Source organism: Podarcis erhardii (genome assembly GCF_964252035.2).
Source record: "Podarcis erhardii genome assembly, chromosome: Z".
In the NCBI taxonomy this organism is placed as follows: Eukaryota; Metazoa; Chordata; class Lepidosauria; order Squamata; family Lacertidae; genus Podarcis; species Podarcis erhardii.
Genome location: NC_138504.1, coordinates 24,985,420 through 25,013,303, shown reverse-complemented (window position 1 = coordinate 25,013,303; position 27,884 = coordinate 24,985,420). Strand labels below are relative to the sequence as shown.

General features: G+C 40.6%; 1 protein-coding gene and 1 long non-coding RNA gene across 3 annotated transcripts in view; one reads left to right on the top strand and one right to left on the bottom strand.

Moving 5' to 3' along the window:
* The window catches only part of LOC309333486 (phosphatidylinositol-binding clathrin assembly protein-like), a 43,383-nt gene that overhangs the window by 8,394 nt on the left and 7,105 nt on the right, over nt 1-27,884 (top strand). Inside the window, exons 2-14 of one of the 2 annotated variants that reach the window (XM_081847057.1) lie at nt 9,944-10,086; nt 11,513-11,588; nt 12,866-12,968; nt 13,428-13,521; nt 13,644-13,755; nt 15,026-15,132; nt 15,627-15,668; nt 18,576-18,661; nt 19,660-19,783; nt 20,368-20,507; nt 21,566-21,669; nt 23,168-23,314; nt 23,787-23,897. In XM_081847057.1, coding sequence (XP_081703183.1) covers nt 9,944-10,086; nt 11,513-11,588; nt 12,866-12,968; nt 13,428-13,521; nt 13,644-13,755; nt 15,026-15,132; nt 15,627-15,668; nt 18,576-18,661; nt 19,660-19,783; nt 20,368-20,507; nt 21,566-21,669; nt 23,168-23,314; nt 23,787-23,897 — 1,389 coding nt within the window. The remainder of the gene's footprint in view (nt 1-9,943; nt 10,087-11,512; nt 11,589-12,865; nt 12,969-13,427; nt 13,522-13,643; nt 13,756-15,025; nt 15,133-15,626; nt 15,669-18,575; nt 18,662-19,659; nt 19,784-20,367; nt 20,508-21,565; nt 21,670-23,167; nt 23,315-23,786; nt 23,898-27,884) is intronic. The other variant, XM_081847058.1, reaches the window with a different exon arrangement.
* The window catches only part of LOC309333642, a 29,007-nt gene continuing 22,695 nt past the window's right edge, over nt 21,573-27,884 (bottom strand). Inside the window, exons 2-3 of the long non-coding RNA XR_014152630.1 lie at nt 25,109-25,163; nt 21,573-21,661 (exon numbers count right to left, since the gene is read on the bottom strand). This is a non-coding gene — a long non-coding RNA (uncharacterized lncRNA). The remainder of the gene's footprint in view (nt 21,662-25,108; nt 25,164-27,884) is intronic.

Below are 27,884 nucleotides of genomic sequence, written 5' to 3'. Positions count from 1 at the left end.
TCCACTTGCCCCGTGTTTTCTAGACACGGGTCCAAGCAGTATTTCATTTATCCCACTCATTTCCCCAGGAAAACCCACTGTTTACCACTGAATCGGAACAAATGTCAATCCAGGAAAACTGATAGAGGTTGATGTTTGCTCCAATTTAGGGGTTTCTGAGAGAAAACAGGGGGTGGGCGGGTGGACTATCAAATCCCGGGCAAACCACGGGTTGGGGATGACATAGGCAGTCAGCTGTAGAACACCCATCAGACTTCTGCAGCTAGTTGGCACAGCTGCAGCACTTCCCAGCCATTGTGGATCGGGCTCAGGGGAGTTGTAGCTTCTTAGTAGGTACTGTTCTGAGGATTAGTTACAATAACACCTCTTTGGCTGCTGCACAGCAGCTGAACCATGCAGTCTGAACACAAGATATGCCTGGGGTTTGCCAGGGTAAAGAATGCCAGGGATTTAGAATACAGTAGCCTACAGCACTGCATGGCACAACAGAGTTCTGAATTGGATCCTTGTATGGTAATGGAGGAAATCAGAACTTGTTAGTCTCAGAGGCATGCTGTGACAAGAAACACCCTAAGGAGCTCCCTTTTTTTTGGAAATACAGAAAACAGTTGTAAGTTTATGATGATCTCTAGCAGATACTGTTATACAAAGTTCTTTTGTAAGGAAGATGTAGGCTAGAAGAAGTACAGTACTCCTTGTAGTAATAAAGCTGGAGAATAATTATGCAGAGCTCATGAGTGTAATACAATAGAAACCAAATTGGGTTAGCTTCCAGTGGTTTCATGTAAATGTTAAAAAGACTGGGGGCCTCTATAACCACGAGTCCTCATGTTTGCTTCTTGTTACCTGCATCTTTCCCTTTTCTCCTCTGTGTTGATCTCCCAACTGTGGAAATTTATAGACCATAAGATCTTCAAGGCAGGGATCTGTACTTTGGTTAAGTTACTCTTAAAACCCCATGCACAGTGATGATGGTGTTGTTGTAGTAGTAATAATTATAATAGAACTCAGATGAATAAAATTTCCAAAACAAGCATATGAACTAGCAGCTTTTCAGATACCGTATTTTTCGCCCTATAGGACGCACCGTCCCATAAGGCGCACCTAGTTTTTTGGGGGAGAAATAAAGGGGAAAAAATTATTTCCCCCCCCCCCCCAGGTGCGGGGCTGGGGCGGGGGAGGCCCGAGCTTCCCCCGCCCCAGCCCCCAAACAGGCAGCTCTCTGCAAGCCATGGGAGCCCAGCGCTGGCTCCCGCTGCTTGCGGAGAGGTCCGCAAAGCCTGGACGCGCTGAGCTCAGCGCGCGCAGGCTTCTGCATGCAGGCAACTCTCCGCAAGCAGTGGGAGCACTCCCACTGCTTGCGGAGAGGTCCGCGAAGCCTGCAGAGCGAGAGGGGTCGGTGCGCACCGACCCCTCTCGCTCTCCAGGCTTCAGCGAAAGCCTGCATTCGCCCCATAGGACGTACACACATTTCCCCTTCATTTTTGGAGGGGAAAAAGTGCGTCCTATAGGGCGAAAAATACGGTAATCATTTGCTGGCATTAGTGGGGATGGATCTGGTTTTTTGTACCTCATCCTGTGAGCCATCACCTATAGTCTCCATTTCTTTCTAGTGTAATGTAAAGGCTTATTCCTCTTCAGAGCAGCCCTGCCCCATTTCTGAGGATCGAGGCCACTTAGCTTCAATGATCTTCAATCTTCAATGAGCTTCAGTCTTCCTTGATCCACAGAAATGGAACAGGGCTGCTATTTCCATCCTTTTTCTCCTGGTCATTTCTGTGAAGCAGCAACAGCAGAGCTTTTTAAACAGCTGCAAGTGAAAGAGGGAGGCATCAAGGAAGAGTTGAACGTTGCCTCCATAGTTGCCATTGGGTATAAATGTTGGTAAACAATTCCTGTGCTGCTTTCTGTGCACATGGTCTTCATATATGCAAAGAGAAGAGTAGGAACATGTCAGGAGAAGAAAAGGCAGTATTCAGTATCATAATGCTTTCTCCCCATGGAAGGTGTGTGTCACTGAAATTTTGAAGTTTTGTTATAAAAGACCAATACACAACTCTATCTTGGTCATTGTTTCAGAATTCTCAGAATCGGTAAATTAACCTTCATTAAGCCAGATGTTCATATGTGTAGTGAATTGTTATCTTGGATTTTGTTACTATTGAATTTTAATGAGATTTCATCATAATGTGTGATATTGAAACACAATTTTTCCTTCACTTCATTTACTAAAACTCTGTGTTGTGTTAATGTGCACTAGCTTCAGTCTATGTGGTCTCATGTAGATCTGAAGGTTTGATTAAATCATCCATCTACACAGTTTATAGCAATAATTTCTATGTAGTAGAGGTGGTAGACATTTTTGTTTACCTGGGTTCCACCATAACCAACAACCTTTCCATTGATGCTGAGCTGGACAAGTGTATTGGCAAAACATCTACGGCAATGGCTTGCCTCTCCAAAAGGATATGGGAGAATGTGATGCTAACGTCCAATACCAAGATGAGCACACTGCTTTGTGATAGTGAGACATGGGCAACTTGCACCTGCCAGGAGCTTGGTCATGCCCACACAATGGAAGATAACAGGACCCCCAAGGACATGCTCTATGGGGAGCCTGGCTTCAGGCATTAGGCCTGTTGGCAGACTAATTCTGGTTTGCAAAGATGTCTGCGAACATGAAGGCTGGCAACATTAACCCTGCCATGTGGAAAACCCTTGCAGACAACCACAGTGCCTAGAGACGGACTGTTGTGTATCCACAGCAGTTACCAAAGGAGGAATGACCACCGGGAAGAGCACAGAAAGAAGAAACGCCTTGGTACATCTGTAGTAGCACAATTGGATGCCTTAATCTGACCCAGCTGTAACAAAACATCTCTCTAATATTGGTCAAACTTCCAGCAGTTTGGCTTCACCCCCAAGTGTGCACTCCTCCATTGTCTCTTGAGGCAGATGGATTTCAACAACAATATGTAGTTAAGCAGCACTGATGGGGAAATGATGCATTTGAAATTGTGAATGTTACAGGTGCCCATTGTGGTTTTAGTACTTCATAATCTTTATTTCTGTTGGCTTATAACACCTTGCTTTCAGGATTTGCACTGACTGCCAGTTTGCTACTGGGCGAAATTCAAAGTGTTATTAAAAAGGTAAAGGTAAAGGACCCCTGACAGTTAAGTCCAGTTGCAGCGCTCTTCTTGCTTTACAGGCCGAGGGAACCGGTGTTTGTCCACAGACAGTTTTTCCGGGTCATGTGGCCAGCATGGCGAAACCAGAGCAGCGCATGGAAACACCGTTTACCTTCCCACCGAAGCAGTACCTAATTATCTACTTGCACTTTCTGGTGTGCTTTCAAACTGCTAGGCTGGCAGCTGGGACCAAGCAACGGGACCTCACTTCGTTGCGGGGATTCGAACTGCCGAGCCCAAGAGGCTCAGTGGTTTAGACCACAGCGCTACCCGCATCCCCAAAATGTTATTACTGACATATAAATCTCTATGAAGCTTAGGACCAAGTTATAAGAGACTTACCCTTTATACACCCAGTAGATTGTTGCAGTCTGGGGGAGAGTTTCTGGTGCAAGTTACAAAGATCTCAGAAGCCCACTCTGTGGAAAAGCATTCCTGTTGAGATGTGACAGGTGCCCACTATCTGCACTTTTTAGAAACAATTTAATATACTTTTGATCTGACAGATTTTCCCCAGCTGGATAATGGGTCTTCACCTGCTTCATGCATGCACCTTCCTTGGTGCTTTTCTCCACATAATTGCTCTTGGCTATTCTCTTGTGCATATGATCATATGGAGAAACACAACATCTGAATAAGCAAGTAGTGGTGGGGGCGCCATAAGGTACTGCCACAGTCATTTAAATTGCTTGCTGAAGGGATTGATGCACATCTCATATTGCATTTTATACCCAGGGGTGTTTGGAAATGGCCAGGAAGAGAAAATCTTTATCTGAACTGGCCCAAGAGGTGGCTTATGTGATCTATTAGAGGAAGGGATGCTGACATTAACTTCTGATACAGATTTATATATACACCATATTGCAATTATATTAATGTCACTGCCCAGCAATAGGTCTATGTATGCATTTGTTTGTTCAAGAGATTTATAACCTACCCTTCCAGTACATCTACATTCCTCAGAGCAGCTTGTCAGAGTAATGAAATGTGAAAATATATTTGTTCATTTTTATTGAGAGTCATCCAGCAAGCACATTCACAGATCACAATACATAGATCTCATTCTTCACTAAACATGCACTGTTGCATCTTGCCTTAGCTAGTAGTAAAGAAGGTTGCTTTCATTTTAGTCCAAAATGTGGATTCTTTTTATTGTGAGCCTTCCCAAAACTAGAGATTATGTGGTTGCAGGAGGTTTGTGTGTGGGAAGCATGCAGGGAAACCAAACTAGAAATTAAGGCATACTCCTCACAAGCAGCAGTAGTCTGCTTTCTAAGAAAACTTGGGGTTCCTTTTCAGTGTGTTTAAAACTGTTAGCAATAGACATTTCTTGGAGAATAATTTTTTGATGCAACTTGCATGAGGCTGGATATGATCATTGTGATCCTAGGAAAAAACTATGATGATTAGAATCTGAGGCAAACACACTGAATTGTTCTGGTCATTATTACAATAGAAACACTATATTTTCTTCTGAACTGCAACTTGCGCTGTTTATATCTCTTGATAAATTCAAGAAGCTTGTGTACAAATCAATGTGATTACTAGGAAATCCATAAATAGGTAAAGGGACCCCTGACCATTAGGTCCAGTCGTAACCGACTCTGGGGTTGCGGCGCTCATCTTGCTTTATCGGCCGAGGGAGCCGGCGTACAGCTTCCGGGTCATGTGGCCAGCATGACTAAGCCGCTTCTGGCAATCCAGAGCAGCACACAGAAACGTTGTTTACCTTCCCGTCGGAGCGGTACCTATTTATCTACTTGCACTTTGATGCGCTTTCGAACTGCTAGGTTGGCAGGAGCTGGGACCGAGCAACAGGAGTTCACTCCGTCGCGGGGATTCGAAACTCCAACCTTCTGATCGGCAAGTCCTAGGCTCTGTGGTTTAACCCACAGCGCCACCCGTGTCCCTGATAGGAAATCCATAGATACCTTTAAATAACTGGATCTTTCACATATTCATATAGTGGATGGTTGGTTCCATAATTCAAGGGAAATTTTGAAGAAAAATAGGACTGTAAGTCTTCATAACATTTAACCTATTTTTCCTTGTCCCCCCCGTCCCCCCCACTCACTGCTTAATGTAACAAGTTTCCTGATTAAGAGTTCTGAAAAACTTTAAAGTTTGCCACAATTTTGTTACATTTTGGGTTGGTTCCAGTTATTTGCTCAACTCTGGATTTGGAAGTATTTTTCTTACAGGCCAGCATTACTATCTTTGGTTTTCATAAATTGAAAAAGTATTTGCAGTTAAGGTTGTATAGCTTTGTCCTCCAATTTGGGGTGTCCATTTTAAATAAATCCTTAGTTCTCAAGCTATGGGGCAGCTCTTCTGCCTTTGGGGGGGGGGGCACCTGGTAGAGGGCTCAGAATTCTAGGAAATGACAAGCAATAGATGCCTTTTTCATCCCCCTCGCCAGGAGCTGGTTCTTTCTTTCTTTCTTTCTTTCTTTCTTTCTTTCTTTCTTTCTTCTTATATTATTTACATTCATTTCTCTCCTTTCCCTCCAATATTGTTCAAGGCTACTAACAATAATAATCCTACTACATTTTTTGAAAAGAATATGTAGAATATAGCAATCGGGTTTACACCTGGTACAAAATGCAATTGTAGCAGTACAAACAGACCTCAGATGTGGATCATTATGTGTGCACAATTGGAATAATGGTAGTGGCAGAAAGCATTTCCCTGATAACAGAGATCCAGTAGTTGTGAGAAACAAGGTATTGGTGGAGTAAATTAGATATTATTCCCTGAGGTTGGTTCTTAGTCTTCCAGGTCTAATGCTTTTCTTCTAATTGTCAAGACGGGCAGCAGTTATTGATCTTGTGTATCCCCTCATTAAAGGCTCAGCTCTTCTAGACAGCAGCACCTGCCATACAGTGGTGGAAAGCTAATGCACAGCATCTTCAGTTATTTATGGAAATAGTCATATCTCAGTAGGAATGTTGTTCCATGAAACAGGAGCATCCACACTGAAAGCCCAGTTGCTGTGAACAGGCGTCTGATATTTTAGGGGCTTAGAGGAAAAACTCTCCTTCAGAACACAGTGGCCTACCAGGTATATAAGGGATGAGGTGGTCTCTCAAGTAAAGTGGTCCAGAGCTGTATAGGGTCTTATATATTCATACTAAAACCTTGAACTTGGCCCAGCAGCAGATTGCCAGTCAGTGTAAATCCTGCAGACAATTTGCAGAATGTGTTGGTGATACTTTGCTCCCACAAGCAACCTAGCCTCTGAATTCTGTACTAGCAGAAGCCTCTGGATCAATCTCAAGGGTAGCCACACACAGAGTGCACTGCAATAATGTATGCACTCCAATTTTCCACAATATTTTGCAAATATGCTGAATGGAAACTTGCATGCTGACCTGGCAGAGGACCCTTGTTCATCCTCACTGTGTTCCTGAGGGTGATAGCAGCTGCACCCTCACTCTCCCATCTTCTTGAGATTTGAGAACGGGGTTTGGATAGAATTGCTGCTTTTGGGAAAGGAGATCGGAGATGTCCCGCTCATTTTCTGTTTTAGTGCTAGCATTGGGATAAGTTCTTCTGTCTGTAGCTACTAACCTTTATCCTTTACCTTCAGTAGTGGTAGTAACTGCATACCACTGCATGCGAAGATCACTGCAGATTCACAGACTATTTGTGCTGGGTTAGAGGCCCCAGAAGGGTAAAATAGGTTTTTAAAAGGGGCCTGAGTTCAAAAAAATGCGAAGAACACTGGGCGGGGGAGCATTGCAGGATTTTTTGGCACATGTTCACATTTATAAATTGATCCCTGCTGCTTGGAATGCATGAGTTAAAAGAAGGCAAGCAAAAGGAGAGCCTGATACTGTGGCAAGCTGTAGCAGTCCTTGGGGAATTGCCCTTTGCCCTTCTAAGTCCATAGTTGCCTTGCAAGTTCTGAAGATAGTTCAGTACTTTGTGTGAGCTGTGGCTGGGATGACGGTCATCTTTGGGGACTTAGCTCTTTTGAAAAACTACTCTAAAAGAGCAAGAATACTGTAGTTGGAAGAAGTTTTCTTCCACCTACCCATGGAGGTTTACTCACATTTCATAACTCTTAAGCTTAGGCAGGAGATCATTTGAAGGCTAATATGTAACTAGGCAATTAATACCATGTATTTGGAAATAATAATAAAAACCTGGATAATTTGAATGAGTTTTTTTAAAAAAAGAACTTTGTCCAGTTTGGGGCCGTGTGTGTGTGTGTGTGTGTGTGTGTGTGTGTGAATTTTACAGAGAACCAAGTATTGCATGCCCTCCTGTTTCTATAAAAAATGCATGTTCTTTAATTGTGATAGGCAAATTGCTATCTCTCATTGCTTTTATTTAGTAAATAGCTTGTTTTGCTTATTTGTATTTCATGATTACAGTTTTACTTGTGCTGCTAGCTGCTCCGAGACTAAGTAGAAAACAGGCTAGATACACAGTAATAGTTATTTACCATTATTGCCACCCTGCTACAAGTTCCCTTCCTTGCTTCATTGGTTGATATTTGCAGGGTGGGGATCCCTGTAGTGCAGCACCAGTGTAGCCTGGCCCTGGGAATTGCCCTTAACTCATTTTATATGGTTTTTCTCAGTTGGCCACCTGGTGCTTGCAGAGACTCTTTCCCCTACTTGTTCTCTGTTGGAGGACTTAAACTAGCCATCTCCTGTTTTGCTGTAAGGTACTCTACTGAAGGAAGTTTGGATTACTCCAGAGTAAATGATTAATTGCATCATAAATGGAGATGTGAAGCCCCCCCCCCCAAAATGGGGGGCTCCAGTTTTTCCCAGGCCTTCACATTTCTAAGCATAAATGTTCCATTGTAAAGTGAAAATAATCTCAGTGAATATAGACAGTTTAGCTTTGCTTATTGCCAAAGCATTGGGGTAGTGCCATTTCACTGTACAATTCTTTCCAGCCTGTGCAAATGCTTCCCACATCTGACCCTCCCCTTGCCCGCTGTACGTTGTAAGGTCTCCAGAGAAACTATAAAGCTTTTATCCTTGCTTTGAAATGTTGGAAGGGGCAAACCTCTTTTGCACTGGCTCTTTGCCAGATGTATTGGTCTTAGATTCCTGCTTTGGTTTAGATGGCTTCTTCTAATAGAAATGTAATAAATAATAATAATACAGTGGTACCTGGGTTTTCAAATGTAATCCGTTCCAGAAGACTGTTCGAGTTCTGAAATGTTCAAAAACCAAAAACTCAAAACGGAAGCCTCAGTATGGAAAACTCAATACGGAAGCCGCATGGCATGTTCAATTTCCAAGGCTTGTCCGAAAACCAAACCATTTACTTCTGGGTTTACGGTGTTTGAAAACCGAAATGTTAATCAATGGAGACGTTCAAAAACCAAGGTACCACTGTAATGTGGGGAGTTACTATTTTTGTTTGTTGCAATGTTGTGTATTTTTGTATTTTTATATTGTAAACTACCCTGTAGAATGGGAGTGGGTGGCGCTGTGGTCTAAATCACCGAGGCTCTTGGGCTCGCTGATCGTAAGGTCGGTGGTTCGAATCCACGCAATGGGGTGTGCGCCCATTCCTCTGTCCCAGCTTCTGCCAACCTAGCAGTTCGAAAGCACACCAGTGCAAGTACATTGGTACTTCTGGTTACGATCTTAATTCGTTCCGGAGGTCCGTTCCTAACCTGAGGTACCACTTTAGTTAATGCGGCCTACCACTGCCGCTGTGCCACCAGCACATGATTTCTGTTCTCATCCTGGGGCAAAGTTCTGAACCCGAGGTACTACTTCCGGGTTAGCAGAGTCTGTAACCCGAAGTGTTTGTAACCTGAGATGTTTGTAACCCAAGGTACCACTGTAGATAAATAGGTACCGCTGTGGATGGAAGGTAAACAGCGTTTCTGTGCACTCTGGCTTCTGTCACAGTGCTTTGTTGCACCAGAAGCAGTTTAGTCACCCTGGGCACATGACCCAGAAAGCTGGCCGTGGACAAACAGCTGATCCCTCCGCCTGAAGCAAAATGAGCACCGTACCCCATAGTTACCTTTGACTGGACTTAACCGTCCAGGGGTCATTTACCATTTTCCTAAAATACCCTGTGATCTTCTGATGAATGATAGTATAGAAATTTAATAATAATAATAATAATAATAATAATAATAATAATAATAATAATAATAATAATTGCCTATAGTCAATGTTCACATCTCTTATTCCTCCTCTTGGGAAGAGAGAACACTTATTTATTTCAGGATAATACACTTTATTTTTCTTTATTGAGTTGGTAGCACACTCTTTTCAGCACCTGCTTGCATGCTGTGGCTCTGTGAGACTATTTTTAACCAAAGGTTGGGTGTCAGAAAGGCACAGAGCTTAATTTAGAGACTGGTTTTGGAAAGCTTGAAGTATTGTCTTTACCAGTGCAAGGAATTAATGAAAAAGAGAAAAGAGAGCAACTTGATACTGAAAGATATGCAAAAGGAAAGCAGCATTTGGGATTTGTTTAAGGCTGTTTCTCTCTCCCCCCTGTACCCCTGGAGTGCATAGTTATTGTTAAAGAAGAAATGGCAGAAACCTGGAGAAGGTGAGGTTAGGGAATGAGGAAAGAATGGACTGGCAACCAGATTGCTTGCAGGCCAGATTCCTAATGAGAGGCTTCATAAGTGTATTTCCCATTTACGTATAACACCTGCAAAATACTTAAGGCACTAAATAAAAACATTTGTCCCGCTGTTTTTGTCACATTTCCCCATATTTGTTTTAAGTAAATTATCTTGTTTTCTTATATTTTAGATCTCATTCAGTGCACAAATGAGATGAATGTGAATATTCCACAGCTGGCAGACACACTTTTTGAGAGGACAGCAAACAGTAGCTGGGTAGTAGTGTTCAAAGCTCTAATTACAACACACCACCTCATGATGTATGGAAATGAGGTAAGACAGTAGTCAATTTGCAGTAGAACATTGTGTTTAATGGAAGGAAAACATTCAGATGTGAAGTGCTGGTGATCTCTGAAATGATGGTGAGAGAGAACAATTAAAAAATACCAATCTGAATTGTCTATCCTGTTGCCTCACCTATTAGTAAGCAAGTAATGAAAGCCTGAGCTTAGCAATACCCCCCCTGCCGCCGCCTTTAAAATACTCAAATTACTAAATTAGTGACTGTATTAAATGAATGAATTGTCAGCATTGCACTGCTGGTATAGCTTTTCATTTCTGTAGGAAAAATTTATACATATACTCAAAGGTGCAGGAACTCTGTTCTGTATCTAGCAGTTGTGGAAACTATGTGTCAGGTTGCATTTGGCTAGATTAGAAATATTCCTACAGAAGTCTGAATCGGAAATGAATTTAATACACATCTCATTATAACACATATATACCTACACACATTGGGGTGGATTTGAACAATAAGCTTTTCTACAACCATCTCACTCTTCACAGAATTGTATAGGAACTGTTTTTGGAGAATTTTTTCATTCATTACTTAGCCCTTGAAATTCTATTCATGGTGGAATCAGGAGCAGGCCTTGGTCTCATTTGCTCCAATCAACTCCCCTAAATTTCTTCTCGCAATAAAATAAGAAGTGCTTGAGTAGATCCCACTTCAATTTGAAAAACTGAATTTCCTTGAAATTACAGGGTATAACTTGCTTTCTAGTGGATTCAGTCTCATGGGATTGGGGAGATGCAGCAATCAAATAAGCACAGACCTCCCAAGTATGGTTGATAACTCCTGTCAGTGGTAAGAGGGAGCAGGGTGCATTCTCTATCTCACGGCTGGAACAATCCCAAGGGACAATGAGTGAATGAGTGAATAGTTCCTTAGTCATGTCATCTTGCTGTAAATGTGATGAACGTTGAAGGTGTTGGCAATGGGGGAGGAGAAGAATGTATTTGTCTGTAGTTTATACTAGCTTCATTTCCTTATTCCATGTAGGTGGAGAGTTTGCATGTGTGTCGCTAAAGAATAGCCTCAGAACCATGTTTGTATCTTTTCATAACCCTGCTGTGATGTGGGCCACACATAAATGAATTTTATGCAAAGGTATAATGTGTAACAAGTTCTGCTGCCGTTATCCTTTCTTCACATCAGAGTTTGCACAACATGGTGGCTGTCAATTGTGTTACACATTGACCCTTGTTGCATAACTCAGTTCCAATTCTGGCTCTCCTGAGCAGTGATTGAAAAAATCAAGCTTGATAGTAGATCTAATTTGCTTTTCTTAGTATTAGATTCCCCTCCTGCTTTTAGATATGCCTTATACAGCTGCGTAGAAACTAGTTTCTCTAACATGGTTATGTCTATGGGAAAAAATAAATGAAGTAATCTGGAATCCAATTCTTTCTCAAACAGCGTTTTATTCAATACTTGGCATCTCGAAATACCCTGTTTAATCTCAACAACTATCTGGATAAAAGTGCCATGCAGGGTAAGATTTTTTTACTTTTCTATTCTGAGGCAGATTGCAATTTGCACAATAACTTCTATGGGCTAAAGGAATGTTAGAAATTCAGTCATCTTAAATAAACCCGTTAATGTATCCTGTCAGGGAACTGTCATCGGAGACAGGAGAGGAGGTAAGGCGCAGCAGCGATGCAGGAGAAGGACCAAGTAGGGAGAGAGAGCTCACTTCCGCTGGGGAAGGAGATAGGCGTTACACTAGGAAGAAAGGGGAGGTTGAGGGAGCTACGGAGGGCGGGCTCCGAGACTGTTCCAGCGAGACCAGCGGGGAGAGCACAGAGCCTCTGCTTGGGATGCCCACTCTGCGCAGAAAGCTTCCGCGCAGGGAGGCGAGGCGTCGACTTGGTGTCAAAGAGCTCTTATGTTGGAAAAAGTTCAGGAAACGCCCACTGACGGATTCTGCCAGTGATTGAGACAGCCACGGAGGAAGGGCTGTCCAGCCGGGGAAAAGTTTGACCAAACTACTCAGCTTGGAGCAGTTTGCGGCTTACGCACAAGCAACCCCACATCCCATTACATATCCAAATCGTATTGGAGAGGCATGCTCTTTTATTTATTGAAGTTTGCATCCACGTGTATTCTGCATTTTCATTCATTGGCTCTAGTAGACCAGTAGGCCAGTCCAGGATTTGTAAGTATGGAAGTCCCACTGACTTTAGTAAACTTCACAACAAAGTAAGTATCTAGGAGTGTAGCCTTAGAATATTTGTGATATATTTTGTATTGGGAAACAAATAAATCAAATTAATATGAGCATTTATACTAGCTATAATTGCATAAAATTTCATCATGAACCTGACATTCACCTCAGAATTATATTTGCTTAGGGATAAGATGCATATTTCTGACTGGCTCTCTGTATATCTTCATGGTTACTAAGTAAGATAACTTATCTGAAGGCTGAGACTATTATCCAAGTATATTTATTTATCTAAGTCTTGTTGGAGGAAAGTTGGACTTACTTCCAAGTAAACATGGATAGGATCAGTTTTGTAAGCATCCAGGATTTTCCAGAAAGCAAGGGTTGATACTTACTGGGTAAAATATTGGCCTTGTTTGCATGTACCACTAAACCATGGTTTGTTGCATTAGCCAGGATTTGTATTGCAGCCAATGCAGCTTGATATCCCACATGGTGCTATAAAGTGTTACAGCCTCACTATATCACTCACTTATAAGCCTCACTTATAGTGATAAGAGTACTAGAAGAATGAAAAGTCTAATTGAATAGCATTTCATTTCCAGGCTATGATATGTCTACCTTCATCAGACGATACAGCAGATACTTGAATGAAAAAGCACTTTCTTACAGACTTGTAGCAGTTGATTTCACCAAAATGAAAAGAGGGTAAGAATTCCATTTATTTTTATGCTCTTCTGGTGAGTGGATGGGCATCAAAGTGTTTGAGAAATTGTCATAACGGAGTTTGGAAATTTGGGCAAAAAAAATGTTCTGATGTGAAATTTGAAGTATGCAGTGATAGAAAAATGCAACTTTTGGAGCATTGAATTTGACAGTACATAAAATGTTCAGTGGCACTGTTGCAACAGCTTGCATAAACTTTTAGGTATAAGTTTGAACCTTTTGGGAGAACAGAATATTCTTTAAAGTATTTTATATGGAATAATTTGATGCAGAACTTTGGAAAATACTATTCAATGTATGTTATTCAAAAGTCCCACTGATTTCAATGGGCAGCAGTAGAGTCCTCTTTGTTTGATGTAATCTGTAGTGCTGACATCAGATACCATAATAGTGTGTTTATTGATTGTATCTGTTTGGTTTATTTTCTATTTTATTTTGAAGGATTGATGGTGTGATGAGAACAATGAATACTGAAAAACTTTTGAAAACACTCCCAATTATTCAGAATCAACTAGATGCACTTCTCGATTTTGATGTAAGCACTGTAGCTGTTATTTATTACTGCAATCCATGATAAGCTTTATGGAGGGTGAAAAATGTGTTGTGATTTCACTTTCTGGTGATTTGACTTAAAAAATCTCTTTGCTTTTTACGCAGGCAAACCCAAATGAACTAACGAATGGTGTAATAAATGCTGCTTTCATGCTCCTCTTTAAAGATTCCATTAGACTTTTTGCAGCCTATAATGAGGGGATCATTAACTTGTTAGGTATGTGAAACAACACACAACAATTGTTTAAACATTTACCAGTGGAGACCTGTATAAATATGCAGATGTGGTTTTGTTTGTAATATCTTCCATGTTCATTTCTCCCTTCACTCCCTTGTGCCAAGTCTCCTCGTTTGTTTCTCCTGGCTCAAGGCAGGGCAGAGTGAAGTAAGAGCAATTGAGCAATGTTGCTCATTTGCAACAGTCCACGGTTAATTTCTTGCTTTGGCTTACCAAGACATGCAAGCCAGCCCATTCACTACTTTTATACTTACACCATGTTCAAATAGTTTCTCTTAAACATGTGCACATAGCTAACGGATGACCAACGCCTATTATCTCTTCTGTTGCACTTCTTCTCATAACAGTACACATAATTCTACTGTGCCAGAAACTTATTTTATTTTTAAACTACTAGGCAGCTGAAGTGTTCATAGATACAGCTTAACACTTCAGTGCTAAGCCAATGTCTAGGGAAGACTCATTTCACCCTGCAGAATTCAATCGCTGGTCTCTATGTCTTTTATTTTGTTATGTTTATCTGATTTTAAAGGGTAGCGGTGGCTGGAGTAACTTGGCAAAAACACTTAAAGCTTTTGTGTGTGTGTGTGTGTGTGTGTGTGTGTGTGTGTGCTCTCATTTTATGCTCCAGTGATGGCCATGGTAATATGTAAAAGTTCTTGGGTGTGATGACAGCAAGAGTGCATGCTTATGCTCAGAAAGTGCTTTATATATATATATATTATTATTTTCAGTGTAGTTAAGGCTTTGATTGATGTTCTGATTGTTTGGAAGATATGGAAGCTTGTTTGTCAGTGTTTGAATATGATTGGCTTACTAATTAGGTTCCTACAGTATTCTAAACTCAAACAAATTTAATGTGTGTGCAGTAAACCAGAAGATTGTAGGCCTCTTCTGAGATGCACACTAGCAATAGCAATAGATTTTGATCAGTGTATTCATCCTCAGCTGCAGATATATCTTTTCAGCTGACCTTCAGTTCTTCTTCAGGCTTTGCAATCCCTGCTTCTGTCAGTGAAGTTCCTGTGAAGGGCACTTGTTGAATAAACTTAACTGTTATTGGTGGATTCATTTTATGGTCTTGGCTAAAACTGCTGTTAAATAAAGTTGAAATCAGTTAGTGACATCTTCAAATAGTAAAGTATCAAACCTAGCCTTTTTAAGTCTGACATACCACTTTATTAATAATAATATTATGTTACTGTTCTTTTATTTACACACAATTTTTTCTTTGAATTTCATGCTTCAGAAAAGTATTTTGATATGAAGAAGAACCAGTGCAAAGAAGGTCTGGATATTTACAAAAAATTCTTAGCCAGAATGACCAAATTGTCAGAATTCCTCAAAGTGGCAGAGGTAAATAAATCCAGTAGCATTAGTAGTATTTCATTTAGCTCTCTGGACTGGTACAGTAATAAGTGCTTATGATCACAATTTCATGCAAGTTATGTATGTTGCTGAATGTAAACATCACTTAAACTATGTACATTTAAGGGTATATTTTGAAAGCTCTGTTTCTATTCATTTTTATCAACTAAGAAATGCCTGTTGAACAAAGGTTGTGGTTTTTAAAAAACTATCTATTGAATATATTTTTTCTCCAAAGTTCTGACAAGCTATTTATTACTATTTCTGGTAACTGAAATACATAAAATCTTCAGAAATACCTTTCAGGATCTCCATATAAAATTTAGCTTAGAAGTTGCATTTAGAGTTGTACCAGTTCAGAAAGCTCTCCATGTCCTCCCTGTTCCCTTAGCTTTTATGTAGACATTCAGATCCACAGTTCTTTCTTTTCATTGCCACTGCATGTAGTAATGTACATTTTTTTCCCTTTTTTGTGAACCCAGCAAGTTGGAATTGATCAGGGTGACATTCCAGATCTTACTCAGGTCAGTGTACATTTCATATTAATTTAATCCCCAAGTCCTGTGTCCTTTTGTGATTTTAATAGTTAGTGTTCCATTCTATACATTCTGAGAAATCATTTTCTTCCATATATACTATATATGGAAATACATGCCATTTTTCCTGTAACCTGTTTTGCTTCATATAGGTAATGTGCTCAGTAACAAGTAATGCTTTTGTTTTTCCTGTGCTGTTTTGGAGAATATTATTACTAGAAATTTTGGGGGTTTATTTAAAAACAACACCACCACCCTTAAAACACATGGGGTAGGATACCTAAACCTGGTGCTTTGTTTTAATCAGCAATTTCCACAAACTGAGCAAGCAGGGCAGTACAACTACTTCACTTGCTGAACAGCTTTCCCCTCCCCTCTCTCAGGAGGGGAACCTTGCTCAGGAGGGGGGACTATAGCACAATGGAAGAGCATATGCTTGGCTCAATATCCTTTTAAAAAAATCAGTAAAATCTCTCTGTCTGGGAACCTGGAGAGCCTGTGCTCATCAGAGTAGACATTATTGGGCAACATAGTCAAATAGTCTGACTTGGTATAAAGCAGCTTCTAATGTTCCTGTGTGTTTCAGAGATTTTTTTAAAAATGTAATTGAAAACCAGGGAGGGAGTTGGCTGCTCAAATAAAAAGTAGAAAATGGAGGCCTCTAAAGTTGTCCTTTGGGTGCTGACATAGGTATAAACTCCTGTTTATGGAAACTATATAGTTTCTTCTATGAGGTTTGCTGGTGCTCATACACCAGGCATATTATTCAGAAGTTGCAGCCACAGCTACAAAGACTTGATGAGGCCTATAGCTCAGTGGCAGAGCAAACTTTTATCTGAAAATGGCCCAAGATTCAATCTACAGGATCTCTAGTTAGAGGATACAGTTAGCAAAGTTAGGCAAGAATTTAACTTAAAGAGGTTAGAGAGCTAAACACTGGGCTAAACCAAACAACAGTCTGATTCAATGTAAAATAGCCCCACGTGTTCACATAACGGGGTGTACAGAATTAATTCCTGTAGGACAGCTCTACAGAGTGAAAAATTCTTGCTAGCCAGCTCAGAATCTGATACAGTAGTTCACATGCTGCCGATGTTACAACATTGCATCAAATGGTTCCGTAGATCCCTCTTAATCTTCGTGGATCTTTCCATTTGCTGGCACCATGCCATGCTCTTCTGTTTCTTTTCTTGTCCCAAATAGGCATTGCCTTTTGTACCTACTTGCGCATGTCATCCCTCTGTCCCCTTATTTTTATTGTTGCCTCTACAGTTGCTTAACTCCTGTCTGTTTCTGTCTTACCAGTCCAATGAGACAGCCCCCACAATGTGTCAATTGCTTTGTCAGCCCTTCTGGCTTCTTGACTGTTCTAATGACTTGGGTGCCTAGTAAAGGCAAGGTACTCCTTTTGACTGCATGCCCCTGAAGTGGGTCCCTTCTTTAAAATGTTGTGTGTGTGTCCCCACATTTTTTGGGGTCACACCATTAATACCCCACTGAATGGCTTCAGACTTCTGTACATGTTGAATCTTAATCTGACAAACTGGGAGCAAAACTAGGACTATTGTGTTTGTGTGGAGCCCTGCTGAATAATGCAGGCTATAGAAGCGTGGGGAGGTTTTTGGTTTTTGTTTTGAATGCAAACATGGGGAAAGAAAAACAATAGGTGATATCCAATGTTAAGAGCAGACACCGTGAAATCAATGCAGATCACCCCAGTCTTTGGGTAAGCTTCAGTGATTTATTTCAGTGGGAATGAACTGCAACCACCTTAGTGTGCATCCAGCCTTAGTATGCATCCAGGAGATGTTGAATTGATTTACCTACTCTCTTTCAAGCAGTTAACATGCCACCCCCTGTGAATCAAAGCTACAGTGGTGCACAATACAGGAATCTTCATTAATACATTGTCTAATGCCTTTGGAAGAACTTTTGCAAGTTAGCTCTTTAGAACTATTACCGTGGCATAATAGTTGTTTTCTTTTACTTTGGGAGGCTTAGTCTGAGCCCTTGCAGAACAGCCAATTTTTTCTGTAAATAATATATGTGCCATGTTTTGGAAAAATGCAATCCGCTCCATTTACCTGTGTGTGAGCATCTAGTAAAACAAAATGACACTCAGGTAGCTTATGGAGCTGAGCCATTTTAAAATGAATTCAGCATTCTTCAGTTGTGCACATCATGTGCTCTTGTTTCTGATCATTTTGTCTACTGTAGAAGTTAATGAGCTGTGTGCTGATGAATCTTTTTTACAAGTAAATGTAAGGAACGTTTCACTCCAGTGTAGACTCCAGCATACCAACATAATAAACTGAAAAAATCACTGTGGAATTGTCAGGGCTAACCGATTTCACTTCAAGAACTGGTATTGCTGAGGTGCTCCTACAGTTCTCTGGGATAGTTCCTGAAAACAACTCATCTGGAAGACGGTGACAGAAATGTTATAACAAGCCTCCTGCCTAAATGTAAAACAAAACAAAACAAAACCAGGATAGGGTTCCTTGCTCACAGAGAGAGCAATGTTTTGCCTGCAGAAGGACCCAGATTTGGTCCCTGGAAGCTCAAAATAAAAAGGACCGTGTAGGAGATAATGGAAAAGATTTCTGCCTTTGGTCCTGGCAAGCTGTTGCCCGTCAGAATCAGCAATGCTGGGTCCTATTGGCAAATTGTCTGACCTGATGTAAGGCAGCCACTGTTCATTTCACTCAGTTATGAGATTATGGTGGAAAGTAGATGTGGAGGCTTTGAGGCCATTGTCTTTCCTCTCTATGAATGTACCTTGCATAAAAGTGATTTCTTTTGTGGAGTGGAAAAATGTTTGGAGTGGAAAAATGTTAAGAAGAAGTAGTAATAGTATGCAATCCTGCATACATTTGATAAGAATTTTCACTTTAGGCTCCCAGCAGTCTGCTTGAAGCTTTGGAGCAGCATCTGGCTTCACTGGAAGGGAAGAAGACAAAGGAAGTTTCAGCTGCTAGCAGGTAATAAATAGGCAGGTGGACTGCAACCAGAGTATTGATTATTGGCATATTGGAGTGTTGAAGTATAGGATGTTCCCATCTCTTTTATAGTCTTATTTTTTATGACTTCAATGTAATGTAGCAGAATTGTTTCTTCTCAAATAGTAAGGGCAAAAGTGGGTGATAACACCAAAGCAATAATGCAAAGCAGGCTGTTACAGTTGCACAGAAGATTTATTGAATTATATAATTAGCCCAAAGCATCTGCTGCTATCATCTGCCTTTAAGAGTGGGTGGGTGGAATTATGGGCTGAAATGGGAAAAATAATTCTTTTTCTCCCACATTCCCTGAAAAAAACACAAAAAGAACCCGGTGAATTCCTCAGTTCTCCACCTAAACGACTTAGTACTGTCTACATGCATATGGCCATCTTGGTAGCTGCCTCATACGTGTGGAATTACCCTCCCTTTGAGATCTGTCTTATCTCTTGTAAGCACTCTAAAAATCTTTATTTGGATTTACTTTGGATTTGCAGACAAACCAGATCATTTTTCATTGCGAAGTATACTCTAAACCACTGGTTCCCAAACAACCATGGACCACTTGAGAATGCTGATGGTCTCAGTGGATTATCTAATAATTTTTCTGCCTGTTGTAACAACTGTAATATGTTGTGCTTATTTTATTGTAATTTGTTGTATTTTGTAATCCAGTTTAAGTGCATAAAAAGCATGGTAAACATGGATACTTTGAGATATCATGTTTCATTTACTTGGATTTACTTGGATTTAAGTCCCTCTCAGTTAAGTGAGCTTTCTTCCCAGGTAAGTGTACATAGGATCCCAGATGCTATGCCTTTCTATCATTCTTTGCCAGGTTAATTTGGAGAAGACTAACATTGTAGTGTTCTGAATTCTGTCCTGTTTCCCCCTTACTCGTGAACTATCTAGGTGATGCTTGAAGCTTCCTTCGAGTTCAAAGATCTTAAATATGTGGTCCTTTTCCTTTAAAATTTCAGAGCAAGCACCCTATCCAGTGCAGTTTCTACACTTGCCAACACAGGAATGTCCTTCACTAAAATGGACGAAAGAGAGAAACAGCAGGCATTGGAGGAGGAGCAAGCTAGGCTTCAAGCACTGAAGGTACTGCTTTTGCTTTTGTTGGACATGCAGAGTCAGAAAATGTGTAAGCTAGTTTGGCAGCTGCACTTCATATACCCTTGTAAAAAGTAACTTGGCTCTGTGTCTTGTTAAAGTCAGAGGGTGTGTGTGTGTGTGTGTGTGTGTGTGTGTGTGTGTGTGTGTGTAAGTGAGAAAGAGTGCTTTGAGTGTTTGGGAACTGACCATATGCTGCAGCCTTAGTTTTCATTTTGATCACAGCATCAAATCTCTGATCTATTTTAAAAATCTTGGATTCACAGATCAAGCCAAAGCTGAGCATTTCCACATCTCACTGAGCTTGGTGTGGAAAGAGCCAACCAAATTATTCATGAAATCAATGTGATTTGAAAGTGATTAGCTTTGGCTGGATCATGGCCTTAACTCATGAACAGGACAGTCTCACTGATTTTCATGACAGTGGAATATGGCTGGATTACATCATGACACTCTGTAGAATGGAGATGTGGGTTAACTTCGCAAGATAGTTAAGTTTCATTGTTGGTGTACTTGCATTCTGAAACACTCACATAATGTAAAATTTGAATTATCTTGCACAACTCTTTTAGGAACAGCGATTGAGAGAGATTTCTGTGGTGTCAAATTCAACTTCTACATCTGCCTCTCCAAGCACTTTATCAGGGAAGAGTGTAAACACCAATGCTGCAGCTGTTGACCTATTTGCAACACCTGCTCCAACCACCAATAGGTGAGGAATATTTCAATATCGGGTACAAATAATCTAGAGTCAGAACTTCTTCATATTATGGTATTGGAAAGCATTCCCAAGTGGAAACTCAGAATGCTTTGTGGGAATTGAAGAGAACAGGCACTTCATTTGCATAAAGGTTTTAGACTCTCATTCATTGTTTTACTGAAGAGAAACTTGACTAAGTTCCTTTGTTAAAAAAGCAATTGTAACTTTTCTCCTTCCCTTTTACAATAATCTTTGTAATCAATTAATTGAAAAATTAGGATTGAATACTGAACGTCAAGACATATACAGTCACTTTTACATAAAGTATATAACATAGAAATGATACCAGCAAGAAAAAAATGTAAAAGAAGTTGCTCAAATCTGACTTTGCAATGAGAAATGAATGTATGAGATCAGGCACCAAAGGTTGTGCATAGTGCTGTCCAAACTTCCAGCCTTAAATTAATATGGCATTCCTCCATGCATTAATAATGACCTCACCCAGTCAACAAATGGATTGTAGACTTTTTCCAATTCAGCAGTTTTATCCTGCAGTTGAAAATCAACAGCCACAAGAACAATAAATAAAACCAATATAAAAGCCGCATAAAAATTCCACCTTAAAATGTTACAAACCACCAGCAGCAGAACAAATATTAAAACCAATTGAAGATTAAAACGGTCAAATAAAACCAGTTACTAAAAAGGTCAGATGCTGAAAGTCTTCCTTCACCATTTATTGGAAGGCCTATAAAGAGGAGTCCAAACAAGGCTACAGAATCTTCTGCAGCACAAGCCTGGCATTGACAGTATTGTTGGGGTGACAGTGGGTTTAATACTTGCTTTATTGTTGTGAACAAAATCTACCTTGGAGAGGAGGATTCTTGGAGGATCTCATCAAATCAAATTTGTGTTGTAAAGTGAAATCTTAAGTTATTTCTCTCATGTCAGTGGATGTATATGCAGGCATTTCTTGAAGTTGTCTAATGTTCAGATGTTCAAACAGCATAATAAACTTCCTCTTGCTTAAGTATGCCATTTATAGCTGACAACCTTCTTGGAACTTTCAGCATGCCCAACCTTTCTACTGATCTCTTTGATCTCCAACCTGCATTTGTTCCAACGGTACAGAGTACTCCAGCCATAGCAACATCAGCAGGCAGTGCCTGGGGAGGTAAGTTTACTGCTGTGGTTAAACAAAACATTTACAGTCCTTGGAATTAATTGTCTTTACCCTTTCAGATTGTCATACATTCCTGAATGGACAGCTAATCTTATGTTGTCATGTAATCCAGTTGCCTTTATTAATAGCTGTGGCAGAGAAACATGTAATTGATAACAGCAGCTATTATTGTACCCCAAAATTATTGCTGTTTTTCTTCCTAGTTTTATTAGATACATAAACATCTGCAAATTTTGTCTGCTGAGGGTACATTACATAGGGTGCAACACAGGCCTTGTTAGAATAAAGTTTTAAAGTCAAACACAAAAAAAGCAGCTAGTCCCTGGTGGAGCTCCCCGAGGCCTAGGGCAGGTGCACCCGGCTGCTCCCCCCCCCCCGCTGCCACATGGCCCTGGTGTAACATCTTCTCTTCATCTCCTGGTGTGTGTTCTGAACTGTTATGTCATTGTGAACCAGTTTTCCATAGTAAATGAAACATTTAACAGGAGCGGAGAACATAACAGAATGTTTGTGGTTTGTGGGTATTTGTAACTGTCCCATTTTGCATTTCTGAGTTCTACATCCAAATGCTTAGCTGCTATCAGAACAACTTGAGGTAGGAAGTTTGGTCTACATGGAGTTGCCTCTGCCCATAATTATAACTTGAATGTTTTCCTCTCATTAGGCTTCTAGTTAGTGATGGAATTAAATAAAGCTGCTATATAGAACAGATATGTACAGGAGTAAAAATAGTTATGTCCTCAACACATAGAAAATTCGGTTATAGTACAGATACAGTCCAAACTGGTTGTTGAGATGCTGCTTCCCAGCTTCAACTATAGGCACTGTAAGATCATGTCACAAACTCGTACTTACAGATATCCTCTCTTGTGCATCATACACCTCTGAGTCAGAGGTTTGGGGAAGGAAAATGTAGTGCCAGAAAACCCTACAGGTCACTCTACTTATGAGAAAAGTTAACAAGTGGACAGCTTAACCACCTGCCCCTAGAAGTTAGAAATATGTCTACCAGGAAACAGTGGCTAGCATTCCTGTGCAGAGCAAGCAAAGGTTCAGATGTAATGCAGAGACAGGTTGTGAGAATTCCATCTCTACTTTATACCTAAAGCAGACTTAGATTGACAGCCAAGGATGAATCTTGTGTTGGTAGAATGCAAGGTGTATTTTGTGAGCAAGTCAGTGAGGCTCAAGTAGAAATAGCAACTGCTTGGTCTAAAGACCTGGAAGTGTGTTCTGGTGTAATATATGTTTCCCGCTCCCAAAGGTTTGTGCATTTTTGTATGAAAGACAAAACTGGTATGAATTTCATTCAGTAATGTTTGGGTGAGCAGACCAATGAGAAACAGCCTTACACAAAACCATGTTAAGTCCTTACCATCCTGCTTCTGTGAACTCCCCATGTTGCTCAGTGTGTCTTCTCTCTTGAGTACTACTTGTGTTCTAGTTTTACTTCTTTCCCTTTCTTTCAACCTAATGCTGTATCTGAAAGGAACTTTCTCATCCACAAATGGTTGTGTTGGGTCTCCACCCCACCTGGACCTCTTTGATATGAAGCCAGTTGAAGAAGCTGTAAAAAGTACCACCCCTTTTGTGACATCCACCTTTACCTCCAAACAAACAGTGGAACTGTTTAGTGGTAAAACATCCTCTAATTTATTTCTAAATATACATTATTATAGTGATTCTAATATTTCTAATTGTATTAATTCTCAGTTTCTGCATTAATTTTCTCAGTTTCAACTCAAAACATTGCAACTGCTAATTGTTGGTCAGATAACTGTGACAATTTTAATTAAGAATCAAAATTGTGCACTTTAAATATGCAAAATTGCATGTGTTACTTTTGACATGTTCATGACCATAACTTTTTTTTAAAAAAAGTGTGTGTGTGTGTGTGTGTGTGTGTGTGTGTGTGTGTATGAATGATTGGGTTTCCAAAGTTCTATAATTCACTAGATGCCCCTTCTTAAATCTGGCATCTGCTTTGTTCCTTTCTTTCTCTACACTACCCTGTACTTTTCTTATAAATGTTTACATAACATCAGCCTCTTAGAATTGCAGACCTATTTAATGACAACAGTACCAATAATTTTTATTATCATTTGTAGGATATCCCCTTAATTCGGTACCACAGAATACTGCCTCTTCAACAGTCAATGTGGATTTTGATGCTGTATTTGGTGGCAAATCAGCAGTACAAGAATTTAGAACTGCAACAGGTAAAGCTATTTAATGTGTTTCAAATTTCTGCATTTTATAAAGCCAGCAGCTACTTTTATTTGTCTAGTTATATAGGTCATTGGATTCAGTATTTGCCTTTTTATCAGATAATTATTTTATATAATATCAATCTGTAAAACACTGCTTTCCAGAATGCATGGAAGACAGAGCGCCAATACTTCACATGTATGGACAGCTAGTGGCTAAGGAGTGGGAAGCAAATTTCTGCCAAGTCTGGCAAATTTCCTTCTTGTCATTTATTGCTCAGCCATAACTTTTCTCTGTATGTTTCCTTTCCTTGAACATGCATGAATAGCCTTTCCTGAGAGTCCTGGGCTGCTAAATGTTGTTGGCATTTCCATTAGGCTGGGGAGACCTGTGGCCCTCAAGATATTGCTGATCTACATCTTCCATCATCCCTGACCGTTGGCCATTCTGGCTGGGGTTGATGGGCATTGGAATCCCGAAACAATTGGAGGGCAGCAGACATTAAAGCTCAGCCACAAGAGGAGGGGAGAATAGTCTTTTCTTTTTTCTACTTGCTAGTTAGTCACTTGCTGACTCACCATGCTGCCTAATCATGGGGATGAAGTCATACTTTAATTTTGCTTAAATGGTGTATCAAATCGTTTTATTCGCTGGAGGGTGCCTGTCTTTTTAAACTGATGGACTTAAATAATTTAAATTTAGAAATTCTAAGCTCCTTAGAATGTTTCTGATTGAATTGTCTTTTAGAAAAAAGTTACCTGCCCCAAAGTACAAGTGCTTAGTTCTGTTTCCTGCTAATCTAATACCCATTGTGATTGTCATTTTCTTTATTTTTGGTATATTTCAATGTGGCGTTCCGGATCATGGATTTCAATGGGTAAGTTAATAAAGTGATTGTAAGCTTAAGGCTGCAATCCTATGCATGCTTAACCTGGGAGTGAGCCCCACTGAATAGCACAGAATTCTGTTCTCTGTAAACATAAATAAGTTTGTGCTACCCCAGTCTCTGCCCTTAAGTGTAACCCAGGAAGTAAAATCAAGGGCTTTAGGGTTCTCCTCTGAAAGGCAGCATTCTTCTTACTCATAGCAATGATTTTACATAGAAAGGCCACCTGGGCATTTATAGGTTGTGAGCAGGAAACTGCTCCTCAATGAGCACTTGTAAAGGTGTACGTGCAGAGATTAGTCTGATTGGTGTACAGACCAAAAATGCTTCTCTTACCCTCCTCAAATGCACATGCTTCCAGAGTTTCCTGGGCACTCAATATTGTGTTCAGCTGCAAGGGAGGGAATGAATATGATTGTAAAAGAATACATGCCCAGATCAGAGCCCTCAATTGAAATGAATGTGGAACTATCTTAGATTGCAGAGGACAAAGCTCAACTCCTGTGACCATAGGAATGCATTGTCTTAAAACATACTGGAACATAAGATGAGCCCTGTTTGATCAGGGCCTATTTAGAGACCCAGATCAGAAAACCGAGGCAGGCATCCAGGATGGGGTTGCACTTCCTCGGAAGAAGCACATCCACAGCTTGGGCCTGTTCCTGGATTCAACACTGTCACTGGAAGCTCAGGTGACTTCTGTGACCAGAACCCCTTTTTCCAGCTCTGGGTGTTCCACCAGCAATGGCCCCATTTGGACAGAAATGACTTGGCCACCGCACTTTATGCTCTTGTAACTTCCAGATCCAATTACTGTGATGTGGTCCATGTGGGGCTAGCCTTGAAGGCAACTCTAAAACTTCAACTGGTCCCAAATGCAGCAGCCAGATTCTGTTTAGATCTCATATAACTCCTGTTTTAAAACAGCTGCACTGGTTGCTAGTTTGTTCCCAGGTGCTCACAGTTAGCGAGTAAAGCCCTAAAACACCCAGGCCCTGAATAATTGAAAGACTGCATTCTTCCCTACAAGCCCTGTCAGGTGTTAAGATTGGCAGAGGGGACCCTGTTGATTATTCCACTGCCCCAGAAGCTTGGGGTGGGGTGCCTGGGAGAGTGCATTCTCTGCGACAGACACTAAATTGTGGAACTCTCTCCCCATAGAAATGTGTCTGGTATCTTCATTATACAGCTTTCAGAAAACGTTGAAGGCATACATCTCTTTAACCTGGCTTTTGACACCTAAGTTAAATATATATTTAGTTCCCAACTTATTTCTGTTATTTTAAGTTGCTTGTTTTTAACATTGTGCTTTAATTGTTGAAATCTGCCTTGAGGGTAAAGGATGGGTAATAATAATAGTCTAGCATCCTGTTCTCACAGTGGCTGACCAAAGTGCAAGAACACTCTCCCCATTCTCACTCCCCAGCAACTGCCTCCAACACTGAATGCTTCTCTATAAGAACCACCACTTCCAAGACAAACATTGCCAGGGGAAGGCAAACAGCCAGTCTCTAAGGACCATTACATCATGGTGTTTTAACATGCCTGCATTTCTTAGCTGTTATATTTGCCTAACGCTAAGAACATGATCCTTGCATTGAAAAACTTTTATTGATCTTTATCATTCCCCTCTTCTGGAGAACTCAGGCCAATGTACATGGCACTCCCCCCTTTTCTTCACACCAACCCTTTGAGGTTGGCTAGTCTGAGAGATGATGAGTGGCTTAAGATCACCCAGGAAGCATAGTGGCCGATTAGGTTGCTGTACCTAATTCCAGCATTCAAACTACCACACACGCTGGCTTTAAAGTACTTAAGACACCTAAAGGCTATAATTGAAACATTGCTATCTAATTTCTTTTAACTGATTATTCTGATAAAATAAACATTATGACCTCCCCATCTACGCCCACCCCAGTTTTGTAAATTTCCTCTTTTTGGTGCTGCTTGGGCAAGTCCATTTCCTGCACTGATGGTTGTATGTGGGTTTTGGTTTGTGCTTTCTAATTTTACATCTCTAAGAAAGTGCAATTGCAACGAAGGGTCTGTGGCCATGTTTTACGTTGCCCTCGGCTACCTGGGCTTTTTGGCTGCCACCTGCTTCACGGTGGCTTTCCTAGCCAGGAAGCTGCCTGGCTCCTTCAACGAAGCCAAGCTGATCACCTTCAGCATGCTGGTCTTCTGCAGTGTTTGGGTGTCTTTTGTGCCCACCTACCTGAGCACCAAGGGCAAGTACATGGTGGCCGTGCAGATCTTCTCTATGTTGGCCTCCAGCGCTGGGCTTCTGGGCTGCATCTTCCTTCCCAAGTGCTACATTATTGTGCTGAGGCCTGATCTGAACACAAAGGAGCACCTGACAACCAGAAATTAAGGGGACATCTGATTCTTAAAATAGTCCATGTTCCCTATGTCCAGAAGTACATAAAGGAAACACACCTGCTCATCCATGCTGTTTATTCTCCATCTCTGAAAGAGATTGTGTTCATTCTTAGCCTAGGTTTTAGCAAGTCCTGTTGACATGAACAGTAAGATGGGTGGAAATCTTTTGTATGCTGTGTCATTTACAAGTGCAGTTCATGTCATTTCGTTCTCCTAGGTTTTGTATATCAATAAACTGAGAAATTCATTTAAAAAAAGAAAAAAAGAAAGTGCAATTGTCAAACCACCCTATACATAGGAGAAACTGTGGTTATCTTTGTGTGCATTAAAATATTTTGTACACTTTCAAGACTGCTTGAAAATCCAGGGTTTAAGAATTCATTTTTAAATCTTTGAAGTGTAAATCTTACATTCCAGCAGCTTATTAGAATTTTGTCTAGAATCATTTTTTCCAGGAATAATGGGGGGTTTAACCTATATCTTATCTAATCCTTAAGCTCTTTTGAAATGGAAACTGTACATAAAAGCTAGTGCTGGCTAGAATTCAGTTTCCATTGCTCTCGGTAAATAGTGTGCTTAGGTGGGTTTGCACATCCCAGCTTCGCCAAAATATACATTCTGACATTTCAGTGAGTATCACAGTATAGATGTAACTCTTATTCCTACATCTGTGGATGTAAGCAGACTATCGCATATACAACTAATTTAACTAGGCGAAAAGGGTTGTGGCATT